Source organism: Ctenopharyngodon idella, chromosome 3, assembly GCF_019924925.1.
Source record: "Ctenopharyngodon idella isolate HZGC_01 chromosome 3, HZGC01, whole genome shotgun sequence".
Taxonomy (NCBI): Eukaryota; Metazoa; Chordata; class Actinopteri; order Cypriniformes; family Xenocyprididae; genus Ctenopharyngodon; species Ctenopharyngodon idella.
Window position 1 is genome coordinate 12,783,338 of NC_067222.1, and position 15,496 is coordinate 12,798,833.

A 15,496-nucleotide genomic window follows, 5' to 3' on the forward strand; every position below is an offset into this window, starting at 1 on the left:
AAAAGAGGATCTTGCTTGAAAGAAAGTGAGTGAGGAGGCCGGACAGTCTGGTAAGTTATAAAAAAACAGTCTTTACTCAATTTGAGATATATATACATATATATATATATAGAGAGAGAGAGAGAGAGAGTCTACAAGCTAGCTAAAGCTGGCAAATTGATCTTATTCACTGTAATTTAGAACTATTTTCCCGCGGACGAGTTGTGTTTATTCAGAAAAAGTGTGCAGAAAGAAGTGGAAGAGTCTGGGACACATAAAGGAGCGGGAGAGCCCCTCTCATGACGCGAATTCGCGTCTGCTGTGAAGTCAATTTCACGCGCGAATGAAGCGAGTAAACTCAAAATGTTCAAGCGTCCAACTAGACGCGTCTGATGCGAATTTGATGCGCGATTCGCGTTCAGTGTGAACGCAGCATTAAAGCTGCAGTCCGCCGTTTTTCCTTTTTGTCGCCATCTCTGTTTGAAACCTGCAATTGCAGTCATATGCGGAATAGGAATCTGCATCGGCACAGCTCATCAGCGCGGATGAATCTAATGTTTGCTGTCAGTCACCGGATCGGTGTGGATACTGTACTTCAGAATCACAGATTCTACATCTTGAAAGTGTGACCAATATAAGAATTTTCACTGGAAAATGTCATCTGAACAAGTAACGTCTGCCACTTTTGTTCTGACCAACTGAGGAAAAAAGCATTAGGCCTACAATAGATTGCGCTGCCAATGATGATTAAATCTAACGATCGCTTAGCTCACGCCAAACCGTGCAAATTATTATTACTGTTATACTTTGTTCTCAAATTGTTAATATTAACATCAGCATTGCGTGACTGTGTGTATTTAGTGTGTATTAACGTTACCTGTAGATTTCAATTTCTGTAGCCACTCTGCAGTCCAAAGTCTTTTGCTTTTTGACTACGGGTGAATCTCCAGTTGTCACTGATGATTGTCATTTGGACCTTTCTGGATTATAATCCACCATCAAAATGATAAGTTTAATTATTTCAGCTGCTGTGAGAACAGGCTATAAATGATCCGCTACCAGCAGCATCCTCACATGATAAAACCGACCAGCCTGGACGAGACCAAAGATTATAGAATAACAAGTAATAATAAGTCTTAAAGGGACTTTGACGGGACTCCTTCCTTTCTGTTTTCAGACGTGCTCGAATTTCCCGCGGAAATCCACCGCTGGATTTTACGAGCTCACCGTTGTGAATCGAGCTAAGATAATGAGATAGTTTTGAACACTGGCTGGTTATGTACTTGCTCAAAAATTGATTTTGGATAATTTTTAACCAAAAAAAGTTACGGACTTCAGCTTTAAGAAGAGAAAGGGCAGGATTGACCTCCTTTCTATGGATGATGTCATCACGCTTCCTATGATTGGCTAATGGGAAACAGTCTCTGTCAGTGATTTAATCAGAGAAATATTGTAGAACGAGGTAACATGTTACCATATTCAAATAAAGATTTAAAATAAAATGTTGCCATATTCAAATAAAGATTTTAAAATGTAGGCCAAGTGTCACTAAATAAACTAGTATGTGTTCAGCTAATTGTCCGCCTCTCACATGTCTGAATCTCCAGAGATGCAATTAAAGAATTCAAGCGACAAATGATGTTTTATAAACGAAGTTCAGGAGGAGCACGTTCAAACGGTCTGTCTAATCGACTCGAGAGTAGTGTTGCTTTTGTCAACAAAAATTATGACTAAATATTGTTGTCAACGAACCTTTATCACGTGACGAAAACGAGACGAGACGCAACGTAAATGCTGGTCATGTGACGATGACTATAATTAAATAATGCAATATTGTTGAGGAATAAAAACGAGACCAAATGTGGTTTACAAAATAAAAACGATGCTAAAATGTCTCTTCATTTTCGTTGACCAAAACAAGACGAGACGAGATGTTATAACTTTATTTCGTCTCGTTTAGTCGCGTTATTATTATTATTTTGCAGTATTTCTGTTTCCTGTGTCTCACTTCAGGGGTTGCATCAGGTCGCACTGCGCAGACGCAGGTGACGTTACTTTCTCTGACGCAGAGAAACATGTAGATTTCAGGTGCTCATAACTTCGTGAAAAATGCACAGATCATAGAAAATGCACATCATTATTTAAAGCAGATTCTTACGATTAAACTGAATCCAAAATCAACATAATATATTGCGTTGATCACAAGATATTACTCATGGAATGATTTACACTTGGCTAAAAACATGTCTCTCATCTTTCTGGGATGCAGTGTGTATCCAATGTTCTCGGACCCATCCATGTTCGTTTTCCAACGTGGAATAACACAAAATAGGTATCATCTTAAAGCTTAGAAACTCAGCTTTTTAATGCATCTAACCGTTTTGAAAAATTCCTAACGAGTGCTGAGAAGTGCCTCTAAACCGGAGTTTACCGCCCGTGGCGGCAAAAAAATGAATAACAATTTATCACCACAAAATTTGAACCAGATGCAGCTCACATGTAGGAGAGCATCACCAAAAATATTTTTCTCTGATCTTATTGCCTTCCCGAGTTAAAAAAAAATTATTAAAAAAAAATATATATATTTTGTCTTTTGTCAGCAGTTTTTCAACATGAAAATGTCCAAATGTAATGTAATTATCTAAAAAATTAAAAAGTGTTCTATCAAATGATACCTACCTTTTGACTCTCCTTGCTACAGTTTTGGAGTTATGAGTCTTTACTTTTGTGTTTGTCGCTCAGAAAAAAAACTCTAAAAAGCCTTCAGGTCTGAAAGGGTTAAGAGACTTATCAAGGCATTATAAGGTATTATCTATAAGCTAACAATATAATAAGATAACCTTGTTTGAAATGGGTTTGGCTAAAAGAAAATGTTGGTTTTGTCTATACTACTAGGTACTTATACTATATTGACTGGGTTAAACAGAATTGCATTACTAAAAAGAGACTAAAATACAATTTTCGTTGACTAAAACTAGAATAAACAGTGATGGATAATTCTGACTAAAATAAGACTAAAATGCTCAGACTTTTAGTCGACTGAAACTTGACTAGACTAAAAAGAGTATGAACGTGACTAAAACTAATAAAAACTAAAATGACAGCTTGACACAAAGCCTAGACTAAAACTAAAATTAAAACAGGCCGCCAAAAACAACACTACTCGAGAGGAGGCATATAATATATACACAGCTGACGTGTGATTGAACACAATGTTTCATTCTCCATCATTCAATACATTTTATCTGTACATGAATGAATCTTTATGTTGTCATCGTAGATTAAAACCTATAAATCATAATATTGATCACATTTATGAAGAAAAGGCTCAGCTCAAGACTTTATCACTATTGACTCAATGGTGTTCAGTGTCTTTGGGCGGATTGCTGAGGAGAACATCCGACAACAGCCATTTTAGGATTGATTGTGATTTGGTCTTAGTGACTCAGGAGTCCTCTTGACTACTCCTAATGTTATACAGATTTAGGAGCTAGTTTTAGTGCTAAAATACTTTGTGAAATACTCTTAGAGCAAAAAATTTGGAGTCCTAAATTTAGGACTGACGTGCCCATTATTTTTAAGAGTTTCTCCTAAATAGGCAAGTTAGGACCTACTTTTAGCCTTAAGATGTTTTGTGAATACGACCTCTGAACTCTTAAATGGATGGATTAGAAATGGATGTAATGGATTAGTGTGTCTCTCAGCACCATGTTGATATTTGTGCTTAAATGGATAGTTCATTCATGTCATTCCAAACCTGTATGACTTTCTTCTGTGAAACAAAAGAAGATATTCTGAAAAATGTTTGGGTCCAAACAACATTGGACACCATTACGGAAGGAAAAACACTTTAGTGCTCCATAGAAAGAAAGTCAGTCACACCAGTAACACTGAGTTCATATAAAAGGGTCATTCTCACGACACAACCTGAGGATCTGCACTGCTGACCACTGTGTTGAGATTCTCTCATAAATGTGCATCAGAGATCTCTCACACAATGAAGATCTTCTGTGAAGAAAGATTTAACTTTTGTTTCAAATTTCCACATTCAAATCAATCACATCACTTCTTAAAATTTGGATCTAATTCAATAAATGTCTTGTGGGTTCGGGACAACATGAGGACATTTTTGGCTGAATTATCCTTTATGAACGACACAATACTGATCTAAAATAAAATCCTAATTACAATGAAAGTAAATATTTCACTCACCAGAAACAGTAACATTGAATATCTTGAATGAGGATTTGCCATTTCTGATGATCTTTAGTTTGTATTTTCCAGTGTGGTCAGTTCTGATTGTCTTGATGGTGAGATCTCCAGTCTGATCATTCAGATCCACTTTGTCTTTAAATCTATCATCACTGTACTCAGACTCTTCTTCACACTTCTCTTCTGTGTTTTTAGCTACAAGACGGTTTTCATAATCAAACATCCAGAATATCTTATCTCCTGTCTGTATTTCAGTATTGACACGTAGAGTCACATCCTCCCCCATCATCACAGACACTGACTTCACTTCATCTGTCAAAGAAACAGAGAAAAATGAAAACAGAAATCAGAACCAGAAAACCAACAGCAGCAGAAATAAACAGAAGAAACACTGACATATCACACCTGACATACTGTATCACAAACATATAATTTACTCTATTTTAAGTTGAAGAGAGTTCAACTTCTCTAGAAATCTGAATGTAAGCATAAATCTCTACACCTCATGTGTGTTTCACTGATGAAACTGTGTTGAACTCCAGTCTGTGTTTCTAAGAGTAAAAATCCACTCAAATGACATGAAATATGAGTGTGTTGAATTGAGTTTGTGTGAAGAAACGGTTCTGAATGTTTGATTTGTGATCAGATAATGACTGTACTGCAGTTCAATAATGATCAGGAATAATGAGGAGGATTGTGACTGATAAAGTTGATCAAACAATCCTGCAGACAGAAGCAACACAGTCTGTGTGAAGAACAGTTTCAGAACAGACAACAGCATATGAAAGAAGACTGTCTGAAGCTGCTTCATTGAGGAACCAGATCTGTCTAAAACACCAGAAACCAGGACTGACAAAACAAGACAAAAATAAGCAACTAATTATTATTCAATTAAAATGAATTAATCTGCAACTGCCTGTATTTACAGTTGACTTCATGAAAAAATACCACATGACCTTTTTGAGTCTTAAAGCTTTGATAAAACAGTTAGAGACATATTTTAATGATTTAACTCTGTACATTAATCCCACTAGAAGGTCTTGTTCCTGACATAACAGTGTGTTGATTTCTACATCAGTATATATCTGCTATGGCAGCAGTGCAGTGATATGATGAACAGGTCAGAGTTTCTCCATCATTAATATAACACAACTGGAACACTTTTATAATCATATTTTGACACAAGGTCTGTCATATACACTGCTGCTGTTTCACTGAAAGACTTTGTGTTACTCACCACCGACGATAAGCCTGAAGAGTCTGAATGTTGAATAATCACTGGTGATGATTTCTAGTTTATATAATCCAGAGTGTTCAGGTCTGGTTTGTTGAATGGTGAGAGATCCAGTCTGAGGGTTCAGCTTCATTTGGTCTCTGAATTCATCATCAGACCATTGAGGGTTCTCTCCAGTCATTTCAGCTATGAGTTTCTCTTCAAACTTCCACTGTATTTTAACATCATTCTGTATATCAGAATCAGTATCATACAGAGTGACAGAATCTCCCTTCTCCACTGATTTATTTCCTTGATGTGCTGCAGCAACACAGAAACAGACAAATATAGATCAGAAATTAGAACCAGAAAACAACATCTGACAACAAAGCATTACTGATCAATTGTTCTATATCTCAAATGTTTCATTTACTCAGTTTATAAAATAAGGTAAAAGAAGCAAATAGAGGAAAAATGTGTGAAAAAAAAGTCTGAATTCACGTCAAACAAACAATAATACCAGGAGAGAAAGTTCTAGTATTAATTCCTATTCCTGGGTCTGCTTTTGCGGCGCGGTTCTCAGGTCCTTACGTTATTAAAAAGCAAGGTAAGTGAGATGGATTATGTAATCCATACTCCTGAACGGAGGCAAAAAACTCACCTATGTCATGTTAATATGTTAAAGCCATATTTGTGCCGTGCTGATGTTAAGGACGAGACCGCCGATGTTTTCAATGAGACTGCTGATGTTTCCTTACTTGAGCCAGTGACCGAGTCAAGGGAGCGCATTTCGTTGCTTACTCGTACTCTGCCTACAGATGATGTGGATGATGGATTAGAGGTATCCATGGAGGTCATAAGGGGTGGTAGTTTGAAAAACTCAGAAGTTTTGTCAACTCTTCAGTCTCAACTGTCTTATTTGTCCAGTGAACAGCAGCAGGACATAAAGAAACTGTTGGATAGTTTTCCAAACTTGTTTAATGATGTCCCTCCGGGTACTAATGTCATTGCGCATGATATAAATGTCGGTAATGCATTACCCATTAAGCAACATGCATATCGTTGTCCGGTAAGTAAACGGGAAGAAATGAAACGCGAGGTAATGTATCTTTTGCAAAATGGCTTTGCTGTTTCGAGTACCAGCCCTTGGAGCTCGCCATGCATCTTGGTGCCAAAATCTGATGGGTCCTTCCGTTTTTGCACTGACTTCAGAAAGGTTAATTTCGTCACTGTACCTGATGCTTTTCCGTTGCCGCGTATCGACGACTGTATTGATAATCTTGGGGTAGCGAAATATATTACAAAATTAGATCTATTAAAAGGTTATTGGCAGGTGCCACTAACCGAACGTGCTTCTGAGATCTCTGCGTTCGTTACCCCAGATTCTTTTCCTTTTTTTGGCGTTTGGCCTGCGAAACGCACCGGCGACGTTTCAGCGTTTGATGTCCATGGTTTTGGGCGAAGTTCCTAACTGTAACGTCTACCTGGATGACGTAGTCAACTATTCGTCCACATGGGCTGAACACTTGTTGATTTTGCACGATGTATTTCATCGTTTATCTGCTGCGTCTCTCACGTTAAATCTTAAAAAGTGTGAATTCGCTAAAGCTTCTGTCACATACCTAGGAAAGCAGGTAGGAAACAGGGAGGTTCGGCCATTAGATGGAAAAGTGGCTGCTGTTCTTGAGTACCCGGTACCTACTACGAGGCGAGAGCTGCGTAGAGTCCTTGGAATGGTAGGATACTACCGGTGTTTCTGGACTTTTTGAGTGTTGTTGCTCCATTAACTCGATTGTGTAGTCCTAAAGTTGATTTTAGTTGGACTAATGACTGTCAACAGGCATTTTTGTCTGCAAAATCTCTTCTTTGCAGTGCTCCTGTTCTCTCGGCTCCAGAGCGGGAGCTGTTCTGTTACAAGAGGGTGCTGACGGAATAGCTCATCCAGTATCCAGCTTAACTCATCAGCTTAACTACTCAACAATTGAGAAGGAGACTTTAGCACTCTTACTGGCACTGCAACATTTTTATGTTTACGTTGGGGCCAGTATGTTTCCAGTTGTGGTTTATAAGGACCAGAATCCGTTAGTCTTTCTCAGCAAGATGTATAATCACAATCAGCGCTTGATGAGATGGGCACTAATGATGCAACCGTATAACCTGGAGATCCGACATAAGAGGGGATCTGAGAATGTGGTAGCCGACGCGTTGTCACGGGGTTAAACTTATCTTTTGCATTCAGAACCAGTTTTTTCTCCCCCTTGTTTCTCCAAAAGGAGATTAGGGAAAATGAGAAATCTGTTTCTGTTTTTAGGGGGGGGAAGTGTTACGGCCCAAGCCTTTTGTATTCATTATTTATTATTATCATTATTATTATTATCATTATTATTTAGTGTGGCGTATATATTTTTAATTTGGTCCATTCTCTTCTCCCGAGGGTAAGCTCAGCCCCTGTACACCTGCAGCCTATTCATTCACGACGTTCTGGGTTGGATATAAGACGGGAGAGTGTAGACGTGGGTGCGTGCTGTTGAGTGTGTCGATCTTGTGCTGTTTCCATCAGAACTCCAGTCGCCAGGCCGCCACTGCCACTGTCTTTAGCTCTACGTGAGCGTGGCGCACACTTGAGGGAGGGCTCGTGCTGTCTAAGCTGACGCTGACGACCGGCTGTGTTCAAACGAGCTCCGTGTGCGTCCTGATGGCCCGCCGTCGCTGTTAAGCTGTGTATTTTTGTTTTGTTGTACTTCTCTTTGTCTTGTTGATCTGTATGTTTGTTTGTTTTATTTTGATTAATGGTATTTGTGTCAGTGAGCTGATTCTTCTCTATCTAAATAGTTGCCAGTGACACGTGAGTGCTGCGGCATTAATAAACAGTTAAATTGTTTTTTTGTCTCGCGTGTCCTTTTTATGTTACTTGCCCCCTTCCCTAACGAGCACTTTGAAAGTGGGGTTCGTAACATAGGGATGCACTGATACCATTTTTTATGGACCGAGTACGAGTACCGATACTTTTTTTTCTAGTATTCGCCGATACCAATACATTTAGTAATTTCTCTCTCTCTCTCTCTCTTTTTTTTTTTTTTTTTTTGGTGATGTTGCAGTTTTCCAAGCACAACACAGTGAGACTAATGAATGTAGGACAGCTTCTATTACTCTAACGAAAAAAGTAATAATTTTTATGTGCTTGTCACAAACTTAAAAACAAAAATTTCACAGTGTCCAATAATCTTCAAAGGGCATAATTACCAATATATATAATTGTTGTTATATAAAAAAGAAATTTACAAACAAATTACAAACAATACAACAAATACTATAAAGATACAAATTAAATAAACTTGTTTTTCAGATACAGTAGGTTTATTTACCATGTATACATTTATTTAACATCTTTTGTTGTTTTATTAACATTAATGACAAATAGGCTACAGTCCCTTTAAGATCGAATCCGTTGATACTGACACATATACTGTTTTCACCCAAATGTTTATGTCCACTTAAGCCATAACCGACTGTATTTACGTGAGATACTCCACACAATGGACATTTTGACAACTATGTGTGCATTTGACCATTCAGGCGCAAGGAGAAGAACTGATCACGCGCTGTCGAGAGAACTCGATTCACGTGCAAGCAAGAGAGAGAGAACGCGCTTCTGGTCTGTGTCATTCAGCGCGATCCACCTATCCCACCTTCACTAATTGATAACGAATTGTGATTGAAAGCATGTAGTTCGCAAAGTGTGTGTTTCTGCTGCTGCCGCCGGTGTACGGGCAATTCTGTCAGTTACGCCACGTGAGGTATCGGTGTTTGGTATCGGGGGTATTTTTACGAGTACGAGTACAAGTAGGCTGCATGAGCTTGGTATCGGCCCGATACAGATACTAGTACTATACTACCGATACTAGTATCGGTATCGGTGCATCCCTACTTAAATGGATGGATTAGAAATGGATGTAATGGATTAGTGTGTCTCACAGCACCATGTTGTGATATGTGCTTAAATGGATAGTATCGCAAGCCAAAAGGGTCAGAATTACGCTATAGATTAATCGCTTTTACAGTCAAACACCATCAAATACGGCATTTTAAATAGTATTTGCGCCGCAAAATATGCCGTTGTGATTACAAACTCCGTAAAAAACGTGCGAAAATCCGTCAATGACGCCGTATTTAACGGCGTTTTAGTGTGCATGAAAAGCGCCGCTTTTACGCCGTCCATCTTGCCATATGACGCCGTAAAAAACGCAGTTTTGGTTGCACAGACTCGCGTCTTTTACGGCGTTTTGCTTATAGTATAATGAGTCACGCCCATGATTTCCACAGCCAGTAGGTTTGAATGGTTTTCACGCAATCAATGGTAAACTGAGTCAGACCTAACCAATTCAGCATGGATCATTTTAGCCAAGAGTGCCTATGAATTGATAGGATATATTTATGTACAATAGCCTATAACTTTGTGGATATTTTCATCTAACAACATATTAAAGATTGCACCTCTTTATCTTAATGTAATTGCTAAGATTTCATGTTCAGCAATAGGCTACCCATTCTATGTATTCAACTTATCAGATACTTTTCACGCTAGTAAAAAAACTGAACGTTGTGCAACATATCATGTGGTAGTTGATAGCCTGCTTGTTCCGCATCACTGGTTCGTGGTCCGCTCTTAGCAGGGTTTGAAAGAGTGTATTTGCTGTTAAAAAAAAAAACACCCTAATCTTTTTTTTGCGAGCTAGTTTTTTACGATATCCACCTTGTTTTGTTGTATCTATTAAAATATTGTTGAATTTGGTGTTTCAGTTACATTGTCAATATTAGAAAATAAACGTCGTAGTAATTATTTTTTATATGATAAACATATAAAAAAACAAACAAAAAAAAAACAACTAACACTACATATTTCCATTAAGAAAACTTTACTGGCTAACCAAAAACACAATTTTAAAAAAGAACGTTTTGGGAACCAAAAACTAACATTCTGGGAACCAAAAATTAACGTGCAGGGAACCTTCTGGCAACCTAAATTTGTTAGCTGGGGAGACGGTGTCATCTGTCACTTGGTCAGTTGCTGGGTGAAGAGGATGACCTCATCCAGGCGTACAAAATAAGTATCAAGAACAGTTACTGTTCTGGGCTGCGTTTCTCAAAAGCATCGGGAGTTGATCGTGGAGACCATGGTTTCTAATTGGTGCTACAATTGCTAAAATGACAGCAAATATGCTATTTACGATGCTTTTGAGAAACGCACCCCTGGATGCATTTTGAACATACATTTGTTAAAACCTTAAACAAATCAACATTATAATGCTGGAAAGATTTTCGAGATAAAATACATGTTTGTTTTATAGTCTGAGAATGGAGATGTGCAGCAATATCTCTTGCAGCACAAAGCCTTCTGAACATTTTTGTCTGCAATGAGGAGGATTGTTTTGGAGGGCCAGCAAGTCGTGTTTGCAATCTGGCTAAAACCTGTGCGATTCTTCTTGGACTCACTCACACAGTTCCTGAGTTTCGGTTCATTTATGAGACACGCTCCTTTTCATGTGCAACAAAGGTGATCGCGCCGGCGCCTCCATGTCATGATTAGGCTTATTTTGTCTGCTATATTTGCTTCTTATTTATATTGGTTGATGAAACGTGGATTAAAATTAAGATACAATTTATACAAAATGAAATTAATTTTAAAGAAAGGCTTTCTACAAAACAAAACTTAATGGTCAAAATCATGTCTGACCCATGTCTCCCGACATATTGCGCATCTTATGATCCTATCTTACTCATGCTGTTTTCTTTCCATAATCATTTAAATAATATTTAAACAAATGCTACCTTTGCTTTTTTTTTTTTTAACTTAAATTCATGTTTTATTCATATTACATTGTATTCATTAAATAACATTAATACATTTCGCCATATCCAATATATTTTTGTAACATGAAGACTAAAATATTTTTGTACTTTCGATCGTCCAGTTTAGAGTAAAACAAATGACTTGAAAAAAGTCCACTGTTTGTGGGAGAAGTTCAGTCTGAACAAAGCTGTTAACCGAATTTTGAAGGATAGTACAAAATAATTTCCATAATTTTAAAAGAGAAAAGTTTCTCAGAAAAGGCATTTTTTGCATAAAACCTGGTTAGACTTGATATTATTTATTTATTTTTGGGCTAAAACATTTCTTTTATTAAAAAAATATATAAATAAAAACAATAATTCTGTACATTTCCATAATACATGTAAACTTAAATAACTTTTTCATATATCGATATATCTATTTTTGACTTCAGCAATAATTTGACAAATGTCTTCTTTCAAAATAGACCTTAGATTTGTATTCCATAGTATTCATGAATTACAGCCATTTAGTTTGCATGTCGTCTACTCTAGAAAAAAACAGCTCGCAAAAAAAAGATTATTTATTCCTTTAACATAGCAAATACACTCTTTCAAACCAGACTTGCTAAGAGCGGACCACACCAGATTGATGCGGTTTGGGAGTCGGGCATTTTAACAGGCTATCAACTGCTACCACATGATATGTTGCACAACTTTTAAACACTATCTCGCTTCTGTTATACTAGGGACGATTTCTCGTTTTGGAAATATTACTTAAAAGTACAATATTTAATAATTTTGGCTGCTAGAGGTCGCTAGAAGCATACTCAGAACAAAGGCGTAGCTTGATGACGCCAAGTTTGAGCGCGGAATCTTGGGACATGTGGTCTCCACCTCAACGGACGGTGCAAAAGAATTGGGATAGGACTTGGGAACAAATCATGTTCATGGATGAGATTATTAAGGTTACTGTAGTATGAAGCAGAGCAGGACCGAGTGTTGTGGGAGCTGAACGAGGCCGCTGGAGCGATTGATCAACACAGATCTGTTTATCATATTAGATACATTTGAGTGTGTTGAAAATGATGTTATAACGTTACTCTGTGCGACACTGTTACACACTGCAGTAAGATAGATCGATTTTAGACTATCATATTAAATGCTGGATGGCTTGTGTTGATAAATGACATGAAGTTCATTTTAAAACGTATGATGGAGAAAATGCTGCATTACTGTTACTAAAAATAAAGCTGCATCTGATTATGCTATGTTAGCTACTTCACAAAATAGTGTTTTTATCTGAGGCATGGTAAAGCATGGTACTCGCAAAACATCAAGAAAATTAGATTTAAACAATAAGACTAAACGTGTTGAGCTATATAACAACAATTAGTTTTCTGTCTATAAATATATCAAAACAGTTGTTCCATTGTCTATTAAAACAGGTAATATATTAAAGAGTCTTTGGTGTTTCCATGGTTTCTACAAAATAAACCCGGAAACCGAGGGTAACGCGGGTATGACGCAATTGACAGGCGACTCCTCACACGTCCCGGAGCCTTGGTTAAAATTGCAATTTTCTCACGATTTACAAATAGTTGGAAACATTTGGGATATTGTAAGTACTCAAGTGAACAAAATATATAACACTGGCCTAGTGGTTTTTGGATATTTTACTGCAAAAATATTATATATTGCACCTTTAAAGCTAGTGTTCAGTTTTTTTTACTAGCGTGAAAAGTATCTGGTTAATAAGTTGAACACATAGAATGGGGTAGGTATTGCTGAACATGAAATCTTAGCAATTACATTAAAGTATGATAAAGAGGTGCGATCTTTAATATGTTTAATGTTAGTAGAGATGAAAATATCCAAAAAGTTATAGGCTATTGTACATAAATATATCCTATCAAGGCACTCCTTTGGCTTTTTTTTAACGGCATCATATGGCAAGATGGACGGCGTAAAAAGCGGCGCTTTTCATGCACACTAAAACGCCGTTAAATATGACGTCATTGATGGATTTTCGCGCGTTTTTTTTTTTACGGCGTTTGTAATCACAACGGCATATTTTGTGGCGCAAATACTGTTTAAAATGCCGTATTTGAGGGCGTTTGATTGTAAAAGCAATTAATCTATAGCGTAATTCTGACCCTTTTGGCTTGCCATAGGATAGTTCACTCATGTCATCCCAAATCTGCATTACTTTATTCTGTGAAACAAAAGAAGATATTTTGGAAAATGTTTGGGTCCAAACAACATTGGACACCATTATATGGAAGGAAAAACACTTTAGTGCTCCATAGAAAGAAAGTCAGTCATACAAGTCATACCAGTAACACTGAGTTCATATAAAAGGGTCATTCTCACGACACAACCTGAGGATCTGCACTGCTGACCACTGTGTTGAGATTCTCTCATTAATGTGCATCAGAGAGCTCTCACACAATGAAGATCTTTTGTGAAGAAAGACTTAATTTTGTTTCAAATTTCCACATTCAAATCAATCACATCACTTCTTAAAATTTGGATCAAATTCAAACTGCTGAAGTATGAGGAGTTTTTGGAGCTTTGATGTTTTGACTTTTAATGGATGAACAGAAATCTTGTGATAAATAAAAGTCTTGTGGGTTTGGAATGACATGAGGGCATTTTTGGCTGAATTATCCTTTAAGTACGGCACACAATGATGATCTAAAATAAAATCATATTTACAATGAATGTAAATATTTTACTCACCAATATAAATAACACTGAATAACTTGAATGAGGTTTTGCCATTTCTGATGATCTTTAGTTTGTATTCTCCACTGTGGATAGTTCTGATTTTCTTGATGGTGAGATCTCCAGTCTGAGGATTCAGATCCACATTGGGTTTAAATCTATCATCACTGTACGCAGACTCTTCTTCACACTTCTCTTCTGTGTTTTTATCTACAAGACTGTTTTTATCTCCAGACATCCAGAATATCTTATCTCCTATCTGTATCTCAGTATTGGCATGTAGAGTCACATCCGCCCCCTCCATCACTGGCACTGACTTCATTTCATCTGTCAAAGAAACAGAAAAATACAGAAGAGAAATCAGAACCAGAAAACCAACAGCAGCAGAAATAAAAGACATATCATGAATAATGATCAGGAATAATGAGGAGGATTGTGACTGATAAAGTTGATCAAACAATCCTGCAGACAGAAGCAACACAGTCTGTGTGAAGAACAGTTTCAGAACAGACAACAGCATATGAAAGAAGACTGTCTGAAGCTGCTTCATTGAGGAACCAGATCTGTCTAAAACACCAGAAACCAGGTACAAAACAAGACAAAAATAAGCAAATAAATTATTATTCAATTAAAATTAATTAATCTGCAACTGCCTGTATTTACAGTTGACTTCATGAAAAAATACCACATGACCTTTTTGAGCTTTAAGGCTTTGATAAAATAGTTACAGACACATTTTAAAGATTTAACTCTGTAAATTAATCCCACTAGAAGGTCTTGTTCCTGACATAACCGTGTGTTGATTTCTACATCAGTATATATCTGCTATGGCAGCAGTGCAGTGATATGATGAACTATGGAGCTAGAATTATGACAATACTATTTGAATTTGAATTGTGTAAATTTGAATTATAGACTTATATAATTATAGAATTATAGTGTAATTTAATAAAATTCAATATTATGTGGCATTTTACATAGTTCTGAATTTGATTTTTTAAAACTTGAATATTAAACATTTGAAATTGAACACAACTGAAATGTTTTCATGGCAGAATTTTATACACATGTATTTTCAAACAGCAGATTTTTCATTCTGAAATTTTAGACTGCAAATATCCAGTTTTTAAAAATACAGCTTCAAGTTTTCAAGATGAAGAAGAAATTCAGAACATCAAATTCAATATTGTAAATTCAAAGCGCAGAAATTCAGATCGTACAGAAAGTAGGTCAGAGGCCATCCGCAGGGAAGAGTAGAGGCTCTCAGGAAAGTCGAACAGAGCATTTCGACCAATTACAGAGCTGCAGTTTATTTTCTGAGGTGAGTCTGTGCTTAAACATTTATGAGCTGTATTTATGTTAGGTTTGCTTTTTCAGCACTTGAAACATTTGTCTAAGTTTCTCTATTGTTTGTTTTAAAGTATATTTGGTGTGAAAGTGATTAGCAAACTACTGTGTCTACACAGGACGAGAGCGACGTGACAATAGAACCCATTGATTATAATCAGTAATATAATGTTTACACTGGATGCAGGC

General features: G+C 36.9%; 2 protein-coding genes across 51 annotated transcripts in view; one reads left to right on the plus strand and one right to left on the minus strand.

Moving 5' to 3' along the window:
* Positions 1-15,496, minus strand: part of LOC127509830 (uncharacterized) — a 502,366-nt gene that overhangs the window by 82,194 nt on the left and 404,676 nt on the right. For 39 of the 44 annotated variants that reach the window (XM_051888896.1, XM_051888897.1, XM_051888883.1 and 36 more), the window contains 3 exons: positions 13,976-14,287; positions 5,429-5,725; positions 4,192-4,503 (listed from right to left, as the gene is read on the minus strand). The exons of 2 other annotated variants lie outside the window; for them this stretch is intronic. In XM_051888896.1, coding sequence (XP_051744856.1) covers positions 4,192-4,503; positions 5,429-5,725; positions 13,976-14,287 — 921 coding nt within the window. The remainder of the gene's footprint in view (positions 1-4,191; positions 4,504-5,428; positions 5,726-13,975; positions 14,288-15,496) is intronic. 3 more of the 44 variants (XM_051888902.1, XM_051888882.1, XM_051888905.1) reach the window with 2 other exon arrangements.
* The window catches only part of LOC127509908 (60 kDa lysophospholipase-like), a 390,873-nt gene that overhangs the window by 40,753 nt on the left and 334,624 nt on the right, over positions 1-15,496 (plus strand). The window lies entirely within an intron of this gene.